Source organism: Nicotiana attenuata, unplaced genomic scaffold (assembly GCF_001879085.1).
Source record: "Nicotiana attenuata strain UT unplaced genomic scaffold, NIATTr2, whole genome shotgun sequence".
Classification (NCBI taxonomy): Eukaryota; Viridiplantae; Streptophyta; class Magnoliopsida; order Solanales; family Solanaceae; genus Nicotiana; species Nicotiana attenuata.
Window position 1 is genome coordinate 39,172 of NW_017671640.1, and position 17,011 is coordinate 56,182.

The following is a 17,011-nucleotide window of genomic DNA, read 5'->3' on the forward strand; positions in this document are numbered from 1 at the left end:
ATTCATTACCTTAGGTCCGAAATAGGACATAATAATGTCTCCAATTTTGTAGGAGCAAGGGCCCTCTAGTGACAATTTTTTCTTGTCAATCATTGCTTTAGCTCTTCTTACATACTGCAATCCATCACTTCCACCTTTGTGATAATAAACTGGTAATAGAAGCATGCCAAATTTATTACCCCAACTTGCTCCCGATTTGCTGTTCATCAATTGGGAAAAGTCCTGTAAAAAATGTTTGAGGTTAATAATGTTTGGTCTGAGGCGTAACATATATTGTAGAAATTATAAATTTCTTATTGCTATATTTTGTAGTTAACCTGTAATCCAGATTGTTTTCTTAAATTCACCATGGCAATGCCAGTGATCTGAAGCCCTTCTTGCAGAGCTGCAAATTAAATCAATGGAACCAAGTTAATTATTACTCCATATGCTAGTATTAAATTTATACAAGGATATTACGAGGTTCAAGTGGTGTACTAATAATTATGGGATTTTACCTTTGGGAGAACGCAAATCCAGGTACCTAGAGAGCCCACAAGATATGATTCCAAAGAGGACATCGTTGATAGTCTACAGTACCAAGAAACCAAGCATTTGCATATATCAGTACTAGTCAAAAGGTGTTTTCCTGGATTTTGTATACGGAAAAGGGTCAAAAATATCTCTAATGTATAAAAAATGGCTCACAAATACCCTCCTTTTAAAAATACCCTCAATCTTTATTTTTGGCTCATGAATACCCTTTAAACTAACGGCGTAAATCTGGGTCAAATTTTGCTCTTTAAAATAGCCACGTGGCGTATTATGTTTTGCCACAGTTTTTATCCAGAATTAAATTAAAATTCAGCCATTTTTTAAACCTCGACCGTCTCTTTTTTTACTTAGATTATGTTCAACAAAATTTCCATTCCCAACTAATATACACGCATGGTAAAATTTCATAGTCTTAGGTCGCTCAAAAACCAAGAAAGATTAAGGCAAATTTTCATGCCGAATTTGTAAAGCGGATAGGAGCCAAGAAAGAACAAAGTGAAAAGATCCTAGCATTTACATTAAAGTTACATTTTTGGATCACAATAAACTCAATTTGCAGAAAGAACAAAGTGAAAAGATTAAGGCATTCAAGAAGCAAAAGTTTGTTGCTTGGAAAATCCACAAGGCCACAAACGGAAATTTTCGGCCTTTCACTGTCCTTCCCGTTTCCACTCTGTTTTTTCAGCTCAGAGTTTGCCCTCCTTACCAACGAAACCAACAGGACAGGGCATTGAGATAGAGTACTGGTCTAGGGAGCACCAGCTCTATATGTTTTACATGCACTTTGGGATAAAAAACAGTGAAGATTGCAGTTATAGTGATCAGGGGCGAAGCCACAGTTATGTTAGGGTGGTCAATTCTTTGTCGGAAAATTACACTGCGCATATAAATAAAATATTTGGCTATAAAGGTACGTAACATATATTGAGTACCTTTTGTATTGGGTGATACCCTTTTTGCTTGAGCCCGACCGGGTTGGGTCCGGTCCGGGGCAAGTCGGGGCCATCGAACCCGACCTGGATGCAAGGTAGAACGACGGCCACGTCAACAACCGAGGTCGAGTCATTTCGAGACCGTTGCAGAGCTCGATATGAGTCACCACCGGATGGAGAAACACACAAGGTCGGAAGCCGGACTCGTAACGGATAACCAAGCGTCGCCGGATATCTCGCCCAAACGTGATTTTCTCAACCACTTCAGGCCATTAAGGCGTAATTACAGGGATCCACGATGTAATTAATTTACCTACCTTATTTTTACCCTTAATCAGAATGTATAAAAGGGGAGAAGACCCCATAAAGAGGGGATCGGAAACCATTACACTAGAGTACCATCTCTCTCTATTCTTGTACGCTATCAAGCACGATTGTTCTAAGCAATATTATATTCTGCGATTATTTACTTTAACAGCAATTGTTGAGTCTTTATCTTTTATTTTCCTCAATCCAAACCTTTTGTATCTTTTAGTTCACGAATCCTTAAAACCCCATATAAATTCAATTGTTATCCGGATTCCAGGGTAAACAGTTTGGCGCCCACCGTGGGGCTAAGGATATTAGTGAGCTCTTTGATACTCTTTCTTGACGCATCACAATACACTGGTTCTTTGTAAAAGAGTCCATCTTACATTCAAATTACCAACTCATAGAATGGCACAATCAATCAACAACGAACTTGAACAGCAGACAGGAAACAATGGAATGCCCGGGCTCGAAAACCCGATAGATGCCGATTCCCGGATGGCGCTCAACACTGATCAGGCCTCCGGATCATCACATAGCGTCCGGGGAGAGGACGATTCGAGGGCCCAGGCAGTCGGCGAAGAGACTATCAACCTTAAAATGATTTTTGACATGCTGCAAGCCCAGCAATCGGCTATAGCAAAGCTCCAGAGCCGGGTCCAGGAGCCTTTCATGTCCGAGGAGGCTCCCCGTGCAGCTGCAATCATCAATCCGACCCCAGTACAGCCGGAACGGGGTGGGCCGGATGCTGATTCTGCGGTTCTTAGGAGGCTAGAAGAATTGACCGAACAAATCGAAAAGGGGGAGGAAAAGATCGAGGCCAACAATAAAAAAGTAGAAACATACAACTCCAGGGTCGACCAAATACCAGGTGCACCTCCGGTCCTGAAAGGCCTTGACGCTAAAAAGTTTGTACAAAAACCGTTCCCATCCAGTGCCGCCCCAAAACCTATCCCTAAGAAATTTAGAATGCCCGATCTCCCGAAGTATAATGGGACCTCGGACCCAAACGAGCATGTGACAGCGTACACATGCGCGATTAAGGGAAACGACCTCGAAGATGATGAAATCGAGTCAGTTTTGTTGAAAAAGTTTGGAGAAACCTTGTCCAAGGGGGCAATGACGTGGTATCATAACTTACCGCCAAATTCCATCGATTCGTTCGCCATGTTAGCCGATGCCTTCGTGAAAGCTCACGCCGGGGCGATCAGGGTAGAAACAAGGAAATCCGACCTATTCAAGGTCCGACAGCGCATAAACGAGACACTCCGGGAATTTGTGTCTCGATTTCAAATGGAGAGGATGGATCTTCCCCCAGTCACGGATGACTGGGCAGTACAAGCCTTCACTCAAGGATTGAACGCCAACAGCTCAGCCGCATCCAGGCAATTAAAGCAAAGTCTGATCGAGTTTCCAGCAGTTACGTGGGCAGACATCCATAACCGGTACCAATCGAAGATAAGGGTAGAGGACGACCACAGCGGAGCAAGTTCGGATTCACCATCCACACATAGGAATTTCGATCGACCTCGTAGGGAAAACTACAAAGATTCAAGACCGAACAAGGAAAGATATCGGCCGTATCAGGATGATAGGAGGCCTAAATTTACGAGGAACGACCGCGGCTATGAGAGGAACAGAAGACCGTTACCGAAGGCCAACCTCGGGAAAGCCGTCGATAGACAGGAAGCACCCCGATTGGCTGAGTATAATTTCAGTGTCGATTCGGCTACCTTGGTGTCGGCGATCGGATGTATCAAAGAAGCCCGATGGCCCAAACCCGTACAGTCCGATCCATCGAGGAGGGATCCCAAGTTAATATGTAAGTACCACAACACACATGGCCACAGAACCGAAGATTGCAGGCAACTGCGGGAGGAAGTTGCCCGGTTGCTCGATGAAGGTTACCTTCGAGAATTTCTCAGTGATCGGGCCAAAAATCATTACGAAAATCGAGATCGACCAGCCGATAGGAAGGAACCCCGGCACACCATAAACATGATAATTGGAGGGGAAGACGCACCTCAAGTACCAATACTGAAACGTACCAAGATATCGATCACAAGGGAGAAGCGGATCAGGGATTATGCACCAGAGGGAACACTATGTTTTAGCAACGAGGAAATCGATGGACCAGCACAACCCCATAACGACGCTTTGGTAATATCCATGATGGTCCGAGACACTAAAGTCAAGCGTGTCTTGGTCGATCCCGGAAGCTCGGCTAACATAATTCGGTCGTGGGTCGTCGAACAGTTGGGACTGACAGGGCAGATAATTCTGAGTAAGAGTATTGNCAGAGGACTGGGTTGACCGCGGTTCCACCGCGGTGGAAGATAGCTGTAGATAAATTCAGATTCAGAGAAGGCATTTGGCCGCGGTTTGACCGCGACTGCGGCAGAACCGCGGCGGAAGCAGAAAACTTCAGGGACTAAAGTGTAAAACACGGGATTTTTAGACCTAAACCCTATTTTAAATACAAGACTTCGCCCAAGAGAGGCATGTATTGAATTTTAGAGTATCTTGGCAAAAAAAAAAAAATTGTGAGAGATCACCCAAAACATCTTTCTTCTTTTCTTTGATTTTTATTGCTAGTTATGATGAATTCTATCTTAGTTTGTTTTCCCATAGCCATGAGTAGCTAAATCCTTTGTCTAAGGCTTTGATGGAACCTATTGGGGGATGAACATCTTGTTTATGTGAATACAAATTGCTAGTTTCAATCTCTATTTGTTCAACTTTGTGCTTGTTGTAGTTAATTGACAGAATCCTCAATTAGCTATGCCTATTTAGTGTGCATAACTTGGAAAAGAGTGCATACTTAGGTTATTGTTGAACAACACCACTCCCAAAGTATAAGAGGAATCTATAATTGCGGGTTTAAAGGCGGGATTAGGGATAACGAAGCCTTGGGTATAATCTAAAGTGAATTGTGCGAAATAAAGTAAGCTAGTGTATCTCGGGAGAGATTTACAGTAAGATGAGCGTTCATGATTGATAGAGATGTGCTGGTAAATTTGTATGAGCATAAACAGCAGGGATTCTTTCAAAGGGGAAATCATTGCCTTAGCTTCTTCTCATCATTGTTTACAATCTTAGCATTTTAATTTACAGCTGTTTAATTTACTTGTAATCGTAGTTAGTAAAGCAACCTCCAACTGTAATTCAAACATCTGGGAAACTGGTTCTGAAGAGTTTAGTGGGTCTAAAGATAGTGATTGATAGGTTAACTCTCTGTGGATTCGACCCTGGGCGTAATACTCAGGTTATATTTGCAACGTCCGCATTGTCCTTTTTATAAGGCATAGTTGGGTGTGATCAATAGGTGTCACAAAACATGTTATCCAAGTAAGTGAGGCATCATGATCAATTTCAAATCATAGGGAAGATACTACACATGCCTAAGCCTAAATATTCTATTATCAAACAAGTCAAGGCGCCTAAGTTCATCATTCTTCCTCCTTTTATTCCCTAAATTCCTAATCTACTCTAAAAGAAAAAAAGCTACCCGATTCAAACTACATCGCACGGAAAAGAACCGATGCACAAAGAAAAACCACGGGGGATTATTACTACCTAAAAAAAAATAAAAGACATTTTTGTGTTTTTTTATTTTTTAAATGTTTTTTTCATTTTTTTTTATTTGACCTTAATCCCTTAAAAAAGCTGTCCACAAAATCCATCGTCGGGAAAAGTCCAAATTTTCCATTTTTTTTGTTTTTTTTTTGTTAAACAAAAATTACTACACTAAGAACGAGTACTATAACTAAGCTAACATAGCACAGAAAATCACCCAGACAATCTCCTCACCCCACACTTAAAATTGTGCAATGTCCTCAATGCACACTGAAAATAACAAAAGGGTAAAAGAGACTCCCTGGTAGGCCAAAGGTCGAAGCATTAGCAGCTCATGGGATACTCAGACTCCTCCCAGGTACAGCCCTTTGTGCGGGCACCCCACACTAAGTTCTAACCACATGGCTCACTTTTGCACACTTCCTGTAGCTTTGCTCCCTATGCTCAAAATCCTACAAAATAAAATAACACTACAAAAATAATAAAAATAATAAAATAGACATAAATAAAAGAAAGCAGTAAAGTTGGGTTGCCTCCCAACAAGCGCCTAATTTAACGTCGCGGCACGACGTAAACCACTTTTTCCTCCACCTTGAACTTATAAATTTTACCCCTAACATGACATCCGGTCTGCGGCTATGCTCCTTTGGTGGGGCTATAATGATAACCAGGCCAAGTAATAATTTTTTCACTATGCACTTCTTGGCCTTTAGATGGGGAATATAATTTTTGCTTTCTGGCACAACAAATTCAAGAATATAGGCACTCTTATCCTCACTCTTTGACTCCCCCATAGGCTCAGATGGCATGATTAGTATCTCACTATCTAAACACAATGTAGAAAAATGATTGGAGTGAGGTTTATTACGCCCTAACTCATGAATTGTACTATTATTTACATCCCCATATATACACACACTCAAGTCTCCCAAAGTAATGTTATCAACTCTCTCACATGACTCTAGAGCACTCTTCTCAATATTGGCATCATCAAGGGGAATATGGTCTAATGCTTGGTATTCTCGTTTTAGCTGCTCAATTTGGTCTAGAAGATCTTTTTCAGCTTCACACAACTCATCATTAAATTGTTGGGCGTTACACGCATCAACTTTTGCACTCAAATCTGCATCTAAGTTATGTACAACCAAGCCAAAATTATCAATTTTATGTGCAAATTCATCTCTCTTAGACCAGTCATTCACCAACGTTGTTAGAAGACAACGTCGTTCCGCATATTCGCCTAATCGAGAATATCCATCCCAATACCAACCCTTACTCCCATATTCAAATTCAGATTTCCAAGAGGTCAGTCCATGACAAGCCCAAAAATTCGGGCCATAAAAGTCTTCCGTCAACCAAGCGTCTTTGTCAATAACATTACCTCCGGATATTTCATCCCCAAATGTCATGTTGCGAGAACTAGAAACACACTAAGAGAAAAGTCAAATAGTTATAAAAATANGAAGGGTCGTTTATACTTTTCCCATGAGGCGGCGGCACGAATCGCGAAGTTACAGACACGAAGCGACAGATAATTAAGAGAAGCATTAAATGCCTGCAGCAGACGTGGTCAGAGCACTCGATGGCTTTTTCAGCTGGCGTATGGCCATACGTCACGGGCATCACGTCACCGATCATATCGTTTATTATCATTACTCTCTAATAAACGAGGGGACTATCTGTATTGGGTGATACCCTTTTTGCTTGAGCCCGACCGGGTTGGGTCCGGTCCGGGGCAAGTCGGGGCCATCGAACCCGACCTGGATGCAAGGTAGAACGACGGCCACGTCAACAACCGAGGTCGAGTCATTTCGAGACCGTTGCAGAGCTCGATATGAGTCACCACCGGATGGAGAAACACACAAGGTCGGAAGCCGGACTCGTAACGGATAACCAAGCGTCGCCGGATATCTCGCCCAAACGTGATTTTCTCAACCACTTCAGGCCATTAAGGCGTAATTACAGGGATCCACGATGTAATTAATTTACCTACCTTATTTTTACCCTTAATCAGAATGTATAAAAGGGGAGAAGACCGCATAAAGAGGGGATCAGAAACCGTTACACTAGAGTACCATCTCTCTCTATTCTTGTACGCTATCAAGCACGATTGTTCTAAGCAATATTATATTCTGCGATTATTTACTTTAACAGCAATTGTTGAGTCTTTATCTTTTATTTTCCTCAATCCAAACCTTTTGTATCTTTTAGTTCACGGATCCTTAAAACCCCATATAAATTCAATTGTTATCCGGATTCCAGGGTAAACACCTTTTGTTGAATTTTTTTTTACTTATTTCAAATTTGAACACCCTACTTGGCTTCGCCGCAGAAGCAGGGGTTTAAGGTTTAAAGAAACAGGTCATGAGTGGGGCGGGTTTATAAATTGGGTGGGTTTTAATTTAACTATGAATTGTGGCAATAATACGCCACGTCGCTATTTTAAAGCGCCAAATTTGATCCAGATGTACTCCGTCAGTTTGAGGGGTATCCATTAGCCAAAAATAAGGTCAAGGATATTTTGAGTCCAAAAGGTGGAAGGAGGGTATTTGTGAGCCATTTTTCATACGTTAGGGGTATTTTTGCCCTTTTCCATTTTGTATATGCTCATGAAGGTTATACTTTTCTTGTAAACAAAAAGAGAGTAGACAAAGGTTGTGGTTTTTTTCACTCTCTTACAGCTTGTTTGGATGGTTGTTACCTATTATATTATATTGTATTGTATTGCTAGTATAAATAAGTCTCTATCTTAAAAATAATTTAAATGTACATTTTAATTGTTACTTAAATTTTATTGTATCGTATTGTTAAATTCGTCATTACATTAACAATGAAAAGTGCCATCTTATGTAACGACCGAACCGATGTGGTACGGTCACGTCGTTACCTTATTTTTTTCTCTCATCTTGCCCTTCCTTATTATTAAATAATCATATTTTATATTTTATACTGCCTTTTTATATAATAATTCTACCTCATACCCTACTTTTTTTATTTTTAATAATATTACAAGTTTATTCTTCATAGTTTATATTGCATGACATCATGAAATGAAATGGCGCCAAACAATACAATATATCTAATTTATCAAAACAATACAATCCAATACAATACCCATAAAATTAAATTTGGTCATTTGTTTGAAGATATTTTCTTACGGCGATTTCTTGTGGGGCTTTATTCTAGTTGTCAGCAAAGACTTTTCCCCTTAAACTTGACTACTTCCATAACTTGACACGCCAAACACAGAAAAAAGGGACGTATGAATTTTGATACGAAAAGGAATGGAAAGAAATAAAGAGGAAGAAGAAATGACAACGTTCTTCGTGATATAAGAATGACTTGATATGACATTGAACGAAAAGGAAAAAGGAGGAAGAAGAATTGAATCCGTTCTTTGTGATAAGCTTGAACTTAGGTATGAGGAAAATAAATTGACTACATGTTAGCCCAAGAAGGTTTGTTTCGAAGATTGATAAAGGAAAGCTCAGGCATGAACCAGGTCTATCCCTTGTGTGCATAGAAACGGGAAGATTCGAGCATGTGAGATGCACGTGAAGGAGACAAGTTTAACTTGGTATATTTGATATCTCCTGATCGAAAGTATTGCAGAATTGATAAGGAGAAGGACTCCTTAATCAAAGAGAACACTATCCAAGATAGGGAGGAGTTAGAAGTTGAGATCAACTAGAACTCTTCCACCAAAGAAGAGTAGCATTAGAACTCTAGTTATTTTCTACTCTACTAACTCTATAAATCGCAGGATGTTCTCACTTTACAGGTAATGCTCAACGCAGAAGTTAAACGTGAATTGAGAGCAAAATAGCTAGGCTTTTAGCAAGCAGTTCGTGTGTGATTCGTGATGTTTAGCTTAAAGTATATATATATATATTTTTTTATGTATATCGCCTCATATTTTACTCTTGTTTTGTGAATTTGGGATGTTAAATGCTATGATTTATATTAAATTGAAGTGTTTTTACTTGTAGGAATGATTCGGGAGCAAATGGGGGCGAAACGTGCAAGATTTGAGCTAAAACGAACAAAACCGGAAAAAGAGGTCATTTGGGCGCCACAGGCAACGCCTGGCGCCACCTGTGGCGCGAAAAACAGTATGCAATTTTGGGCAGCGCCCTGGTGGGCGCCTGGCGCCGGGCTGGACGCCGTTGACGCGAATTTTGTCCTATTTTGCCCGGAACACGAATTCGGCCCTAGACCTATCCAACACGTATAAAAAGAAGACTAAGCCTAATTTTGAGGGGGAGAGACGCACTTTGGAGAAAAAATACACACAAGAAACGTCGAGGAGCAAGAACATCTCAGAATTCTTCATCTTTTCTAGTATTTTTAATTATTCAACACTTATGCAATTGTTTGATTACATCATGAGTGGCTAAACACCTATTGTTCTGGGGTTGTGATTTAGCCATGAATATTGTTGTTTGATATTAGCTTGACCTTGATTATAATTCACCAATATATGGTTGTTTCTTCAATTCTGTGTTTAATTGCTTAATTGTCTGGCCAGCAGTTAGGTTCTATTTACTATCTATGCTATGCTTGGGAAAGCCGTGTTTAGATTAGAGAAGAATTGAAGAGAGAGTGATCTTAACCCTTAAGGGGAGCGGATTTGTGGTTAGGATAGGAATATACCTAGTCACCATGCTTAATTAAATATCGTAATCTTAATGCGTTCTTAATAGATTGATTTCATAGGAATATAGGCGTTAATCTATTGAGAATAGGTGAGTAGTACTTCGGGAGAAGGCTATGAGAGCATTTATTTATCGATTAATTAGCAACCATGAGTGAATTATATGAAGGGAAGAGTTAATTAGAGCACAATACGAATGGTGAATCGATCACAACCCTGGAATACTTATCTCTATTGAATACATAACAATCATTCTACTGCTTGATAATTTAGCTATTACTTAGAATTGTAGTATAGTATAATTAAACTTTTGAACTCGCATTTAGCTTGACGGAATAACAATATTGGTTAGTTAGTGAGTAGTTTATACAAGTCTCTATGGGTTCGACACTCAACTTATCATTATATTACTTGTCGACCACGTATACTTGTGTGTGTGTTTGGGAGCAACAAGTTTTTGGCGCCGTTGCCGGGGACTTGAATATTAACTACTTGCTAGTTTTTGCTTTAATTGTTTATTTTGTCGAGTCTAACGTTACTTGATTGTTGCTCAGATCTCAGGAACTTTGATTGAATGCGTAGGGTCAAAAGCCAGGACCGACTTGAAGGCTTTGATCCTGAACCTGAGAGAACATTTCACAGGAGGTTGAGGGAAGCAAAGGACACGAATAATATTCAGGCACTTGTTCAATTTCCTGTGGACATGGCAGAGGAGCAACACATGGCTGTTCAGGAGGTGGCGATGCCCAACATTGCTAATGTCACCTCCAGTATCGTGAAGTCCAGAATCACTGGGCACTTTGAGCTGAAACAGAGCATGATCCAGCTACTTCATGCAAACGGGCAATTTATGGGTCTACCGCACGAGGATCCACAACAGCATATTCTGAACTTCTTGGAGATTAGTGATACTTATATCACTAACGGGGTCACTCCAGATTATGTGAGGCTCACACTTTTTCCATTCTCTCTGTTGGGCGAAGCTAAGCGATGGCTAAAGGCAGAACCAACTAATTCCATTACATCATGGAATGATTTGGCAAAAAAAATTACGGCAAGGTTCTTTCCTTCAGGCAAAACTGCAAAGATCAGAAGTGAGATAGTTGCCTTCAAACAGAAAGCGGGAGAATCTTTATACTCAGCTTGGGAAAGGTTCAAGGGGCTACTCAGAGACTGTCCTCATCACAATCAGACGAATGAAGTGTTAGTTCACACTTTCATAGAAGGGCTCCATCCCCAAACAAAAATTGTAGTAGATGTTGCAGCTGGAGGCCAAGTATTGGAGAAAAGCTTTGATGAAATTTATGCATTATTGAACAAATTCTCCAAAAGCAATCCGGATTGGCAAAGAGAGATGGGTGGGAACATGGTACAAAAATCACCAGGGGTTCTCGAATTAGATGTTGTCTCATCATTGTAAGCACAGGTCTCTACGCTGACCAACCAAGTCAATCAGATGACCATGATCATTAACAATCAACAAGCCCAGCCAGTGCAACAAGTTCAAATATTTTGTGAAGTATGTGGATAGGGTCACATGAGCAATCTATGCCCAGCAAATCCAGAGTCTGTATATTTTGTGGGTAATGCAAATCGAGGCCAAACAAATCAGTATGGTGACACTTACAACCCCAACTGGAGGAATCACCCAAACTTCTCCTGGGGTGGAAATCAAGGCAATTAGAATCAATACCGGCCTCAAGCACCTCAATAACAATCCAGACCACCTCAGGATGAACAACAAGCTAGCCTTGAGGAGATGATGAAGAAATTAATAGCAGATCAACAAATTTTCAATCAGAAATTAATAGCAGATCAACAAACTTTCTCAGCGTATGTTAGCTTAACGTGCGCCAATTGGGAAGAGAGCTCGGAATCCATCGCAGAAGGCGATAATGGCGAGGAAACAAGATCAAAATCCAGAAAAACAACTTGAAAAAGGAAAAAGCAATGAAACAGTAACATGCAGAGATGAGAATACGGAGCAAAAGGAAATTGAAGAGCAAGTAAGTAAAACTCCACCAATTTGAAGATCATCAGTTACGATAACTACAGAATTGGGTGAGGGTTCATCGAAATCAGGAGCTGGGAGCGGAAAATTGTCGTGGGCAGAAGAAGCAGAGATTGCACCAGAAATGAACACTGGGGGATCTATATGGGATAATTTTGACATAACAAAGGTAACTAATGCTGGATTTAAACTCGAATTTGTAGAACCTTCTTTGCATGATGAAACACATGTTTGTGAAATTGAGACAGAGGACATTAGCTCTGAAATTGAGTACTGGAAAAATGCAGTTGTGTGCTATGTTTTGGGAGCCCACCCACCATTCACAGTACTTAGTGCATATGTATGAAGGATTTGGGGAAAACATGGCATAAACAAAGTTTCTATGCTAAAAAATAGGATAGTGATAGTGCGATTTGATTCTATCATGGGGAAGAATGAAGTACTACAAGGTGGTATATACCACTTTGATAACAAGACGTTCATTGTAAAAGCATGGAATGTGGACATGGAATTCACAAAAGAGGAGTTATACACTGTGCCTATATGGATCAAGCTACCTGGACTGGATTTCAAATACTGGAGCCCCAAGGGATTGAGTAAGATTGGNTTTTTCATTTTTTTTATTTGACCTTTAAAATCCATCGTCGGGAAAAGTCCAAATTTTCCAATTTTTTTGTTTTTGTTTTTTGTAAACAAAAATTACTACACTAAGAACGAGTACTATAACTAAGCTAACATAGCACAGAAAATCACCCAGACAATCTCCTCACCCCACACTTAAAATTGTGCAATGTCCTCAATGCACACTGAAAATAACAAGAGGGTAAAAGAGACTCCCTGGTAGGCCAAAGGTCGAAGCATTAGCAGCTCATGGGATACTCAGACTCCTCCCAGGTACAGCCCTTTGTGCGGGCACCCCACACTAAGTTCTAACCACATGGCTCACTTTTGCACACTTCCTGTGGCTTTGCTCCCTATGCTCAAAATCCTACAAAATAAAACAACACTACAAAAATAATAAAATAGACATAAATAAAAGAAAGCAGTAAAGTTGGGTTGCCTCCCAACAAGCGCCTAATTTAACGACGCGGCACGACGTAAATTACTTTTTCCTCCACCTTGAACTTATAAATTTTACCCCTAACATGACATCCAGTCTGCGGCTATGCTCCTTTGGTGGGGCTATAATGATAACCAGGCCAAGTAAAAAAAAATTCAGTATGCACTTCTTGGCCTTTAGATGGGGAATATAATTTTTGCTTTCTGGCACAACAAATTCAATAAAAGGACATAATCGGAATTCTAGACATTAGCCTTGTAATCCTATTAGTTTTAGGACATAATACTACATGTTAGGAATCCTATATGATTAACTTTAGGAATCCTATTAGTATAATTATTTTCGGGCATAGATATTAGCCTTGTAATCCTATTACTTTTAGGATATACTTCTTAAAAAATTTCTAATACTAATTTAATTTGAAAACGTATTATATTGTCCAAATCCATTTAGAAACAGGAGAGCCTATATTATTATAAAAGCACGAATATAATATTGATAGACCGAAATACCTCAAAAATATTAAACAGAAGAACTCATAGGGAAAGGATATAGTTGTAATAACTTATTTTTTTTAACTACAACAACTTCTATGTTAAGTTTTTAATATTTACGATTTTAAAATTAATACAAGCTTGTCTATTGAATTCTTATTAAAAATATTAAGAAGGTTGAATAAAATCAATTTCATAAGAATCCTCCATAATGGTAATACATTACCACTTTATAATATTCAATACCAAAAGAAAAAGTAATGCTAAACGGACTGCTTAAAGCGTAGAAATTGAGAAAAAAATCCCTACAATAATATATTATTATATTATATTTGAACTGCTTTCCTACTCAAATAATTTTTTTTGTTATTAATTTTTGTGTAATATAGAAAAATAGACCAAGTTATTAAAGAACAACTAAGAAAATTTTTAAAAAAAAATAAATGTGTGAGAAAAGAAAGAAAAATATTGGTAAGAGCCAATACCACTAACGATTTTGCAAACATAAAGATCTAAAAGTGGAATGTCATCGATCTTTTTACTCTTTGAAAATAAAATTTATGGTGGATAAAATTATAATCATGGTTAAATATTCAATCATGAGATGAACTAATATTAAGAATCTATATCAACATAGAATCAAATCAAATAATTAAATCTTTTAATTAATTATTTAGAGAATCCAATTAAATTATTCTTTAAATTCATCATATGAGTAAAATTATTTTTTAAATTAAAAAAAAATATAATATTAAGAAGGCCATACAAGTATTTGAGGAAGCACGGTTAAAGCTAAATCTTGAACAAGAATAAGCTTTCAAGACTATATTATAAAAAAATCGATCCTGGTAGCGCGATTATCCTTTGTAGATGCCTCCGGCGGAATCGAAATAATATTCCTATGTCATGCATTACTTGCAAATGTCATGTCAAGAGGCATAATATTGTTAGCAATAAGAATAAGTGGTATACCAGCAACAATTTATTATGAGGTCGTACAACTCACTTTAGATTTGATATACCTCTTCAAATAACTTAAATAACCATCACAAATATATAAAATCAGATCAATAGTACTAAATTTATAACAAAAGCAAAAGTGATAATATGGGATGAAGTGTTTTTGGCTAATCGTCAGACGATCGAAACAATCGTCTAGAGTTTTAGAGATATATTGGATATCGATGAACCGTTTGGTAGAAAAGTAACAGTTTGGGAGGTGATTTCTGTCAAGTACGATCAGTAGTTCCAAAATTGACCAAATCAGAAACTGTAAAGCTAGCTTGCAAAAATTATACTTATGACCTCAAATGATAAATATTCAAATGACAAGAAATGTAAAAGTAAGAACAGATCCAACATTCAGTGACGTCTTGCTTCGTGTCGGAAACGAAGAAGAGCATCCAATAAAAGATGATTTGGTTCTTCTAGAACACTTGGTTATCAACCCTAATGGTAACAGTAGTGCAATTAACAAGGAAAATATTTTCATCATTAAATTAAAACACAATTTGTACAAATTACATGATAGAAATTAAAGAGCTATCTTAGCTAGCAGAAATGAATATGTTGATCAACTAAATAAAATGTTGATTGCTAAGTTTTATGGCAAAAATAAAATATTTTTCAATTCTGACTCAATAGAAGATGATACCAACAATAACTATCAAGAAGAATACTTAAATACTTAAATACCAATTGGCCTTCTACCGTGCATGTTTGATGTCAAGTTCATTATTTCTTACATATGTTAGTGTCACCATATATATATATATAATAGATTAAGTTAAAATTGATCTTCCATTGCATATAGGTTTATGCCTGTCATGCTATTGAAAACTTAGATCCGCTGAATAACTTATTTAATAGTACACATATGATACATAGAAGTTTTGACAATAACGTCATACATGCAGAACTTATGATGCTGGTCAATATGCTTCTAAGAATATGTTTATCCCCGAATTCAACTTTCGTCTTCCGAAATTAAAGAATATCCTTTTAAATTTATGTGAAAATAATTTTCAGTATGTTTATGTTTTGTAGTTATAATAAATAAAGCAAAAGGAGAAACATCCTAAATATTGAACTATATTTACTGCAATATATTTTCTTACACGAATAATTATATGTTGCACTTTCGAGAGAGATATCAATATCGACAACAGGAGTTCTGGTTATGACGGAGTAACCAAAGTATTAGAAGGAAACATATACAAAACAACACCGTCTATAAAGAAGTGTTCGGTAAGATAGCATCACATTAAATACCTTTAAACTATAATAGTTAATAGTCAAATACATAAGCAATCCCTTAAAGTTGGCTCTAGTTTTCATTTAAACATTCCAACTAACGCTTGTACCTATTAAGCACTCCAACATGATTTATAGTGTTCCTATAAGATACAAAATGCTGACAAGGCAAAATAAGTGTGTCTCACTTCCCTAAGGCGCGTGAACTGATATTGGTGTCTAAAAAAAGGATATACTTTTAACATGAACCGATGCTACAAAATTCCTCTCCTTCACATTCCATCTTATATCCACCATGAACCACCACTTACATCAACCCCAAAACGCCATAACCACTACTAAATACTAATTGACTACTCTTCAGCGTCTCCCTCTGTCCATTAAGAAACCATAACTCGAAGTCAACAACAAAACACACATACCCAATTGCACCAGTAGTTTCACCAAAACTTGACCTGTTTTGCACCTCACTGTCTCTCAAAGTTTTCATATACACAGAGAAAATTACCATCAACACAGAACCACAGACCTCACCTTCAAATTATTTCATCAGGTCTAAAATTGAGAAGTCAAAGGTGTCGTTCGATTTTTCAGTTTTCGTCCAATTTTTCTGCCAAAATATCTGTCGCCAAAACAAACGCGAATTATAGACAAGCCATAAATCTACCAACACTGATGTCTGTCAAACAATTCACATGTTTCCCCTCTCAATACAATACATTAAAACTTGAATTTCTCTTAAATTTCAAGAAAAAAAAAGATCTTGCATTTCTCATCGCTACGAGAGCTTAAATTGTATTAAGTTAAAAACCAAGAAAGGAAAAGAAACAAAATAAATGAAAAAACCTGAAGAAAATTAAGAACAGAGCTGGGGGGTATCCGCTGTATGAGTAGAAGAATGGCTAAGAAAAAGAATTTAGCAAGAAGAGTCCGAAAAAGAAACTCTAAGATGCAATATAATTCTACTAATAGATATTTGAGAATAAGATTTTTTGTGTGTTGTGTGTGTGGGGTGTGTGTGTGTGGGGGGGGGGGTATTTAGTGAAGTATTCTTTTTTACAAAGCCTAAGCAAATATAACGTGTCTTCACATTATCGTCCTTGCCACCTCACTCCGCAGGTGAGTTACACACATGTTGTTATTTTGTACGGGTTGTTAGTAAAGTGTAATAGGTAACACTATGTAATT

At 38.1% G+C, this 17,011-nt stretch overlaps 1 protein-coding gene across 1 annotated transcript in view; it reads right to left on the minus strand.

Annotated features, from left to right (window-relative positions):
- LOC109209434 (O-acyltransferase WSD1-like) overlaps nucleotides 1–17,011 on the minus strand; it is a 28,259-nt gene that overhangs the window by 893 nt on the left and 10,355 nt on the right. The window contains exons 3-5 of the mRNA XM_019372699.1: nucleotides 498–570; nucleotides 318–385; nucleotides 10–222 (exon numbers count right to left, since the gene is read on the minus strand). Coding sequence (XP_019228244.1) covers nucleotides 10–222; nucleotides 318–385; nucleotides 498–570 — 354 coding nt within the window. The remainder of the gene's footprint in view (nucleotides 1–9; nucleotides 223–317; nucleotides 386–497; nucleotides 571–17,011) is intronic.